General features: G+C 39.8%; 1 protein-coding gene and 1 non-coding gene across 2 annotated transcripts; one reads left to right on the plus strand and one right to left on the minus strand.

Moving 5' to 3' along the window:
* Window positions 1-2474: 2474 nt before the first annotated feature.
* Window positions 2475-2580, minus strand: LOC133313716 (small nucleolar RNA R71). The gene has a single exon (XR_009751848.1). It is a non-coding gene; the product is annotated as a small nucleolar RNA R71 (small nucleolar RNA).
* Window positions 2581-4102: 1522 nt separating this feature from the next.
* Window positions 4103-4951, plus strand: LOC133313659 (uncharacterized). The gene has a single exon (XM_061515056.1). It carries the CDS (start codon window positions 4103-4105, stop codon window positions 4949-4951), a length of 849 nt encoding a protein of 282 aa, XP_061371040.1.
* Window positions 4952-8356: the final 3405 nt, after the last annotated feature.

Consider the following 8356-nt stretch of genomic DNA (forward strand, 5'->3'; position numbering starts at 1 on the left):
TGTAAGGGATGGACTGGTTTGGTTGGCTTCTCCGATTCCAATTCTTTTTATAGCTAACGCTAATGGAAATGGGGTAAAAGCCTTTGCATGTAACGGTAGACAGCTTTTGTGTCTTAATGGACACAAGGAATTAAAGCCCAATCAAAGTGCCCCCCTCACGTGTAGTGATAATCGGTTGCCTTTGATTTACATGACTTTGTTCTTATTTTTTGTTTTATTGTCTTTTGATTTACCTACAACTATCAATGTAAATATATTCAATGTTATCATACCGAAAATATGTAAACATTAAAACTTCAAAACATAAAATCGTAGTCTAAGGGGTGTAATGGATTTAGATTTCCAAGGATTTTAATGAATTATTTTTGGATAAAAAAATCATTGGTATTCAATTAGGATTTTAATGGATTGAAAAAAAGTCACATGGTATTCGATTAGGATTTTAAAATATTATTTTAGAATCCGTCCAAATACGTTGGTATTTGATGTGCCTTCAGCACATGGGTAAATTCAAGCCAAAAAGAGAAAGATTATGAGTTAATTCTCAATAAAAAGGCAACGTTTAGTGTTGCTTTGCTTAAATTCCAATTTCAGAATTGTACAATTGATTTTATGCTTAACTTGTAGGAAAAGCAAACAAATCTGGAGCAAAATGAGGATTTGCCACAGTAAAGACAACGTGGATGTCACGCTGGTAGCGTGGGAATCCAGAGGCAACCACGCTCACAGCGTGGATTCCACGCTGATAGCGTGAAAAATTCCCTTCTTCCCACGCCCATAGCGTGGATATCAAGTTGACAGCGTGGGCATCCAGAGGCATCCATGCCCACAGCGTGGATCTGACGCTGAGAGCGTCAGTATGCGAGATGACAATTCTGTTTTGTCTAAAAGGGTAAACGTGGAAGACCTAAAAGAGCATTATAAATAGGAGGCTCAGCACAGAATTAGGATCTAGACCGAGGAGACCGTCGTGCTGAAGGAGAAGAGCTTCAGAGAAGAATTCCTGATCATCTTCATTCTTTCATCTCTCATTCTTTCATCACATTGAATATTGAATATTGATTTATTAGCCATGAATATGGTTGGCTAAGTTTTTCTTTATTGTAGTTAGGGTCACAAACCTTATGTGAACCCTTGTTACGAAGGATTGGTTTATTTTCTCCCGTTTATATAAATTTCTTTATCATTACTCTGTGCGTAATTCCTATTTTCTTTATTAGAATTGATCACTCTAATAGTTGATAATAGTCTGAGAGTTAGAACCCTAGATAGGAAGATTGGAGTTCTCATCTTGAAAGGGGGTAAGATAACGATTAGTATGCATGCTAGGAATAGATGTATGTTAATTGCGGATGTTTTAATTATCGTATTCATTGCTTAATTCTCATGAGGGGTTACTAAGGGATTAGGATTCCAACTGAAGTTAAAGGGTTAAATTACCAAGGGATTGGAATTTAACTAATTATTTTAGATGATATTTATCTGAGTTTTTATATAAATAAGTGTTTTTAAATCAATTCAAAGTAATAAGCGGGGATCATATGGTGAGTGTTTCCTAGCTACAATACTCTTCTCATATTTACAAATCTATTTTGATTGTTGTTACAATTTCATTCTTCATCACAGAAAATAATAATAATAAAAACAAGTCTTTATTTTGAGTCCTCATATTCACACCAATTGACAATACTTGTCAAAACCGTTTAAACTCATCCATTCTTTAAAGGAATATTAATTAATATAAGATCACAATTCCTGTGGAGAAGAACATTATTTATCACTTTATTACTTGTGCGATCGGTATACTTGCCGGGAAGCATCAAGTTTTTGGCGCCGTTGCGGGGGATTGGCGTTTCTCATATCAATTGATTTTGATTTTAAGATTGGATATTTTTTTTTATTTTTGAATTTTTTGTGATATTTGGAGCAAGTGCTACTAATCTCTTTTCTAAGTTGTATGCAAGGTAAAGAGCCCGAGTTTCCACTTGATTTGGAGATCACAAAAACAGAGAAGAAAAACAAAAAATTTGCTCGGAAGAAGCTTGCATTCAACGAGTTAGATATTCTGCTAGAAGAAGATAAAATGGCAAACAACAATGATGCTGACAATCCACTCATGGACACTATTCTGACTCCATTATTCAACAGACCCAATGCGAGCATTGTCCATCCTGAAGTGGGCAACAATCATTGGGAGCTCAAGTCCGATAATATTCGACTAGTGGAGATAGCTCAGTTTGGTGGAGAGGATGATGAAGACCCTCATAGATTCATAAACAGATTCCTGATGATCTGTGATTCTACAAAACATTCTCAAGTGTCTAATGATGCAGTCCGGCTGAGACTATTTCCTTTTGCTCTTAAAGGAAAGGCTCTTAGTTGGTTGGAAAGGCAGCCTGCAACAAGCATCTCAACCTGGGATGATTTATCGCAGAAGTTCTTTGCTCAGTTCTTCTCGATGGAGAAGTATAACCAGATGGTGAATGATATCACCAATTTCACTCAATCAGAGGGTGAATCAATGTGTGAAGCATGGAACCGGTTCAAGGACTTGATGAGAAGGTGTCCTCAGTATAACTTGATTGTTGGTAGTCAGGTTAGAATCTTTTTCAATGGTTGCAAACCTGAGATTCGGATGGTGCTAAATGGTGCAGCAGGGGGCACTATTAAAACTTTAAGAGCAAATGAGACTCTTGAGTTGATTGAGAGGATGGCTGCCAACGAAAACCAAGCGTTGTCATCCAAGGCTAAAAGAGGTATACTTAAACTGGAAGGCAATGGTGTGGTGATGGCTGAAAACAGTTTGTTATCTCAGCAAGTAGCAAACTTGACATCAAGGCTTGATAAGATGCAATTTTCTAGCGTTCAAGCTCAAGCTGCAGCAGTTGTCTGTGAATATTGCAAGGAAGATCATGAATCCAATGAATGTCCTACTCTGCTAGCCGATGATCCTCTTTAGCAGGTACATGTAAATGGTGTGTGGTATGATCAGAGACCCTCACCACAAAATGTTCCAAGAACTCAGAATTTTCCTTCTGGGAACAATAACTTTAGCACCATCCGAATCTCAGGTTTGCAACCATTGAAAAAGATTCTAACCTGACTACCAGCAGTCAAGTTATACTGAGAGGATGGCTGCCAACGAAAACCAAGCATTGTCATCCAAGGCTAAAAGAGGTATACTTAAACTGGAAGGCAATGATGTGGTGATGGCTGAAAACAGTTTGTTATCTCAGCAGGTAGCAAACTTGACATCAAGGCTTGATAAGATGCAATTTTCTAGCATTCAAGCTCAAGCTGCAGCAGTTGTCTATGAATATTGCAAGGAAGATCATGAATCCAATGAATGTCCTACTCTGCTAGCCGATGATCCTCCTCAGCAGGTACATGTAAATGGTGTGTGGTATGATCAGAGACCCTCACCACAAAAGGTTCCAAGAACTCAGAATTTTCCTTCTGGGAACAATAACTTCCAAAGGAGAGTGCAAGGTACTGGTCTTGACTTCAAGTCCAATAACTATTTGTAGCCACCGCCAGTTCAACCGAAGGAACCTTCTGAGTTAGAGAAGCTAGTGGGACAAATGGGCCAACATTCCAATGCTTTTATGGAAGAGACTCGGGAAAACACTAGAAACACACAAGCATCTATCAGAAATTTGGAGAACCAGATTGGCCAGATGGCTAAACAGATGGCCGAAAGAACTCCAGGCACTTTCCCTAGCAATACAGTTACTAATCCGAAGGATGACTGTATGGCTATAACTATAAGAAGTGGCAAGGTGGTGGCAGCTCCAACAAAGCCAACCACAAATGCGGACGCTACTGGAAAGGGTAAGGAGGTAGAGGAAGAAGTGGTTATTCCTTCTGATATTGAGACACCTGTTCATAAAGGTGAGGAAGAGGAGCCACAAATAACTGTTGCTGAGAAAAAGAAATTCGAGCTGAAGCCAGAATATGTGAGAGCTATGGCACCTTACCCAGAAAGGTTTAAAAAAGACGCTCAGAAACAGCAGTATGCAAGATCCTTGGATATCTCAAAAAGCTGCATATAAATATTCCTCTTGCTGAAGCCTTGGCTGGCATGCCAAATTATGCAAAATTCATGAAGGACTTGTTGTCAAGGAAACATAAGCTACAGGAGTTCCAAACAGTAACACTCACTGAAGAGTGTAGTGCCATTATAAAAAAGAAGTTCCCACCTAAACTCAGTGATCTGGGAAGCTTCAATATTCAAATTGTTATCGGTAACACTGATGTTAGCAGAGCACTATGTGATCTTGGGGTAAGTATTAATCTGATGTCGTTATCTGTTTGCAAATCTCTGGGAATTACTAAGTTAAAACCCACTATGGTTTCTCTACAACTTGCTGATAGATCTTTGAGGAGACCAAGTGGTATTATTGAAGATATGCTTGTCAAGGTGGATAAGTTCATCTTCCCAGCTGATTTTGTGGTATTAGATATGGAAGAGGGTACTGAAATGCCCCTATTATTGGGAAGACCTTTCTTGGCGACTGCTCGAGCCATGATTGATGTTGAGAATGACAGGTTAAAGTTAAGAATGAATGATGAGACTATCACCATCAATGTTTTTAACTCTATGAAACAATCTTCTGATAAAGGCGATTGCTTTCGTCTTGATATTCTAGATCAAGTAGTGGAAGAAGAAGTATTTTCCATTCAACAATCTGAGGAAGAGCTTCAGGTGCATGAAATGGTTCCTTTCAAGGAAGAAAAAAATGAGTTATTTGAAGTCCTTGAAACGAAAGATTCTGACAAGGAAGATGGTACACCAAAGGTAGAGTTGAAGGAGCTTCCAGAAACTCTCAAGTATATCTTCTTGGGTGAGAAGGAGACTTACCCTGTTATCATTAACAAGGGATTGTCTTCTGAACAAGAGACAAAACTGCAACACATAAAATCCTCATGGAAGATGAGGTTCAGCCAGTGAGACAACCTCAAATGAGGCTTAATCCAACAATAAAGGAAGTTGTAAGGAAAGAAGTTGTGAAACTTCTTGATGCTGGCATGATTTATCCATTTTTGGATACTGCTTGGGTGAGCCCAGTGCAGACTGTTCCGAAAAAGGGAGGTATCACAGTAGTTCACAATGAGAAAAATGAGCTGATTCCAACTAGAACCGTTACTGGTTGGAGAATGTGTGTGGACTACCGAAGACTAAATATAGCTACAAGGAATGACCACTTTCCACTTCCTTTTGTGGATCAAATGTTGGAAAGATTGGCAGGTCACAACTATTACTGCTTCTTGGACGGATATTCTGGATACAACCAAATTCCAGTGGCACCGGAGGACCAAGAGAAAACAGCTTTCACCTGCCCTTTTGGAGTTTTTGCTTATAGACGAATGTCATTCGGTCTATGTAATGCACCTGCTACATTTCAAAGGTGCATGCTCTCCATCTTTTCTGACATGGTGGAGAAAAACCTGGAGGTATTTATGGACGACTTTTCTGTTTTTGGCTCTTGCTTTGATTTATGTTTGCTAAATTTAATTCATGTGTTAAAAAGATGCCAAGAAACAAATCTTGTACTAAACTGGGAAACATGTCATTTTATGGTACAAGAGGGAATTGTTTTAGGACATAAGATATCTGAAAAAGGGATTGAGGTAGAGGAAGCTAAATTGATGTTAATTGAGAAATTACCTCCCCCTAATAATGTGACTAGTATTAGAAGTTTTCTAGGACATGCTGGGTTTTACAGGAGATTTATAAAAGATTTTTCTAAAATAGCTAAACCTTTAAGCCAACTTTTAGAAAAAGATTCTGAATTTCGATTTGATGATGCATGTCTTAAAGCTTTTAATCTGTTAAAAGAAAAGCTCACCACGGCTCCTGTTTTAGTAGCTCCTGATTGGAGTTTACCCTTTGAGCTTATGTGTGATGCTAGTGCCTATGCTATAGGTGCAGTCCTTGGACAACAGAGGAATAAATTGTTACATGTTATATAATACTCTAGCAAAATTTTAAATGAGGCACAAGTAAATTATGCCACCACTGAGAAGGAAATGCTAGTAGTAGTATATGCATTAGACAAATTTAGATCTTATCTGTTGGGGTCTAAGGTTATTGTGTTTACTGACCACTCTGCTATCAAGTATTTAATGAATAAGCAGGATGCAAAGCCTCGGTTGCTCAGATGGATGCTCTTATTTCAAGAGTTCGACATGGAGATCCGGGATAAAGCTGGAGTGGAGAACAAGGTGGCAGATCACTTGTCACGGATTCAGGAAAAAGAACTACAAGATGGTCCTGAGAAGGAAATAAATGACCATTTTCCTGATGAAAGAGTAATGACAATATTCGTACCCCCTTGGTTTGTAGATATTGCCAATTACAAGGTGATAAAAGAGTTGCCTCCCAATCTTACAAGGCAACAACAGAAGAAGTTCCTCAGAGATGCAAGGAGGTTTCATTGGGATGATCCTTACTTGTATTTCCAGTGTGCTGATGGAATTATAAGACGGTGTGTGCCCGAATTTGAAGTTCATGAGATCCTGTGGCACTGCCATGCATCTGACTACGAAGGACACTTTGGAGGCAATAGAACTGCTCAAAAAGTTCTACAGAGTGGTTACTACTGGCCTACATTATTCAAGGATGCAAGGGATTTTGTTGAAAGATGTGACAGATGCAAAAAAGTGGGCAATATTTCCCGCAAAGATGAAATGCCTCTGAATAATATATTAGAGGTAGAGCTTTTTGATGTGTGGGGGATAGATTTTATGGGGCCATTTCCTTCATCATATTCCAATCAATACATCCTTGTTGTTGTTGACTATGTCTCTAAGTGGGTTGAGGCTGTTGCTCTTCCCACTAATGATGCTAAGGTGGTTGTCAATTTCTTGAGAAAGAACATCTTCACAAGGTTTGGTGTACCAAGGGCAATAATCAGTGATGGAGGGACTTACTTTTACAACAAACAGTTTGATAACTTACTGGTTAAGTATGGTGTTAAACATAAGGTTGCTACACCTTACCATCCTCAAACCAGCGGACAAGTGGAGGTCTCCAACAGAGAGTTGAAGAGGATTCTCGAAAAGACCGTTGGAAATTCTTTGAAGGATTGGTCCAAGCGGCTAGATGATGCTTTGTGGGCTTATAGGACTGCTTTCAAAACTCCTATTGGCACATCACCTTATCAGATGGTATTTGGAAAATCTTGCCATCTACCTGTGGAGCTGGAACATAAAGCTTTCTGGGCTATTAAATTCCTAAATTTCGATTCAACGAAAGCTTTGGAGAAAAGACAGGCTCAATTGAGTGAGCTTGATGAGTTCAGAAACTCTGCGTATGAGAGTGCCAGAATCTACAAAGATAAAACAAAGAAGTGGCATGACAGGAAGATTCAGCACAAGGAATTTGTGCCCGGACAACAGGTATTACTGTACAACTCTCGACTGAGGTTGTTTTCAGGTAAACTCAAATCTCGTTGGTCTGGTCCTTTCATTGTGAAAAACGTATTCCCATATGGTACGATTGAAATCTCCCCTCTCGATGCTGAAAGACCATTTAAGGTCAATGAGAGTAAATTAAAATTCTATCATGGAGAACATGTGAATAGGGACACAATTTCCGTCCCTTTGGCTTCACCTGAATCTTAAACGGTTCCAGTCAGGCTCGTGACGTTAAACAAGCGCTCGTTGGGAGGCAACCCAGCAAGAAAGGTTAGTATAGTCATTTTAATTTTTTAGGTTAGAGAGTAATAAGCTGTGCACTTAAAATTGACGTTGCTGGCGTCATATTCACGCTCTTAGCGTGAGACATGTGGAAGAGAGCCACGCTGTCAGCGTGAATTGTACGCTGTCAGCGTGAATTGTACGCTGTCAGCGTGATGAAACAGAAGCTACCACGCTCTTAGCGTGGGATTCACGCTTTGAGCGTGAGAAAGTAAACAAAAGCTACCACACCCACAGCGTGGATAACGCGCTCTCAGCATCACCATTCAGAAGGTACCACGCTCATAGAAATCCATGCTATGAGCGTCATTAGGAAACTCAGATTTTAAAACCCAAAAATTTCCTAACCTCACTCCCACTCTCTCTCCCTCTCATCTCTCTCACTCAGCCGTCACCACCATCCCTCTTCTCTATCCCTCCCTCTCTTTCTCTCTCACTCATCTCTCTCCACAAATCACACCGTCCTCCACCGTGAATCACCACCACCACCTTCTTCCCTCCCCCAACCATAACCCATAGCCACCGTACGACAGCCCTCTCCCAACCAACCCCACCTATCTTCTTCCAAACCGGTCACCAACTTTCAACCACCGTCAACCACCACCTTCTTCATCTCACCCATAACCACCAAGCTACACGTTCAAAGATAGGGTTC

The sequence above is a fragment of the Gastrolobium bilobum genome, unplaced genomic scaffold (genome assembly GCF_033153095.1).
Source record: "Gastrolobium bilobum isolate Gb01-03AN ecotype WA unplaced genomic scaffold, APGP_CSIRO_Gbil_v1 utg716, whole genome shotgun sequence".
Taxonomy (NCBI): domain Eukaryota; kingdom Viridiplantae; phylum Streptophyta; class Magnoliopsida; order Fabales; family Fabaceae; genus Gastrolobium; species Gastrolobium bilobum.

What these genes read in the sequence shown, in the direction of transcription:
- LOC133313659 (XM_061515056.1), top strand. Translation starts at nt 4,103, where the DNA reads ATGAAGGACTTGTTGTCAAGGAAACATAAGCTACAGGAGTTCCAAACA.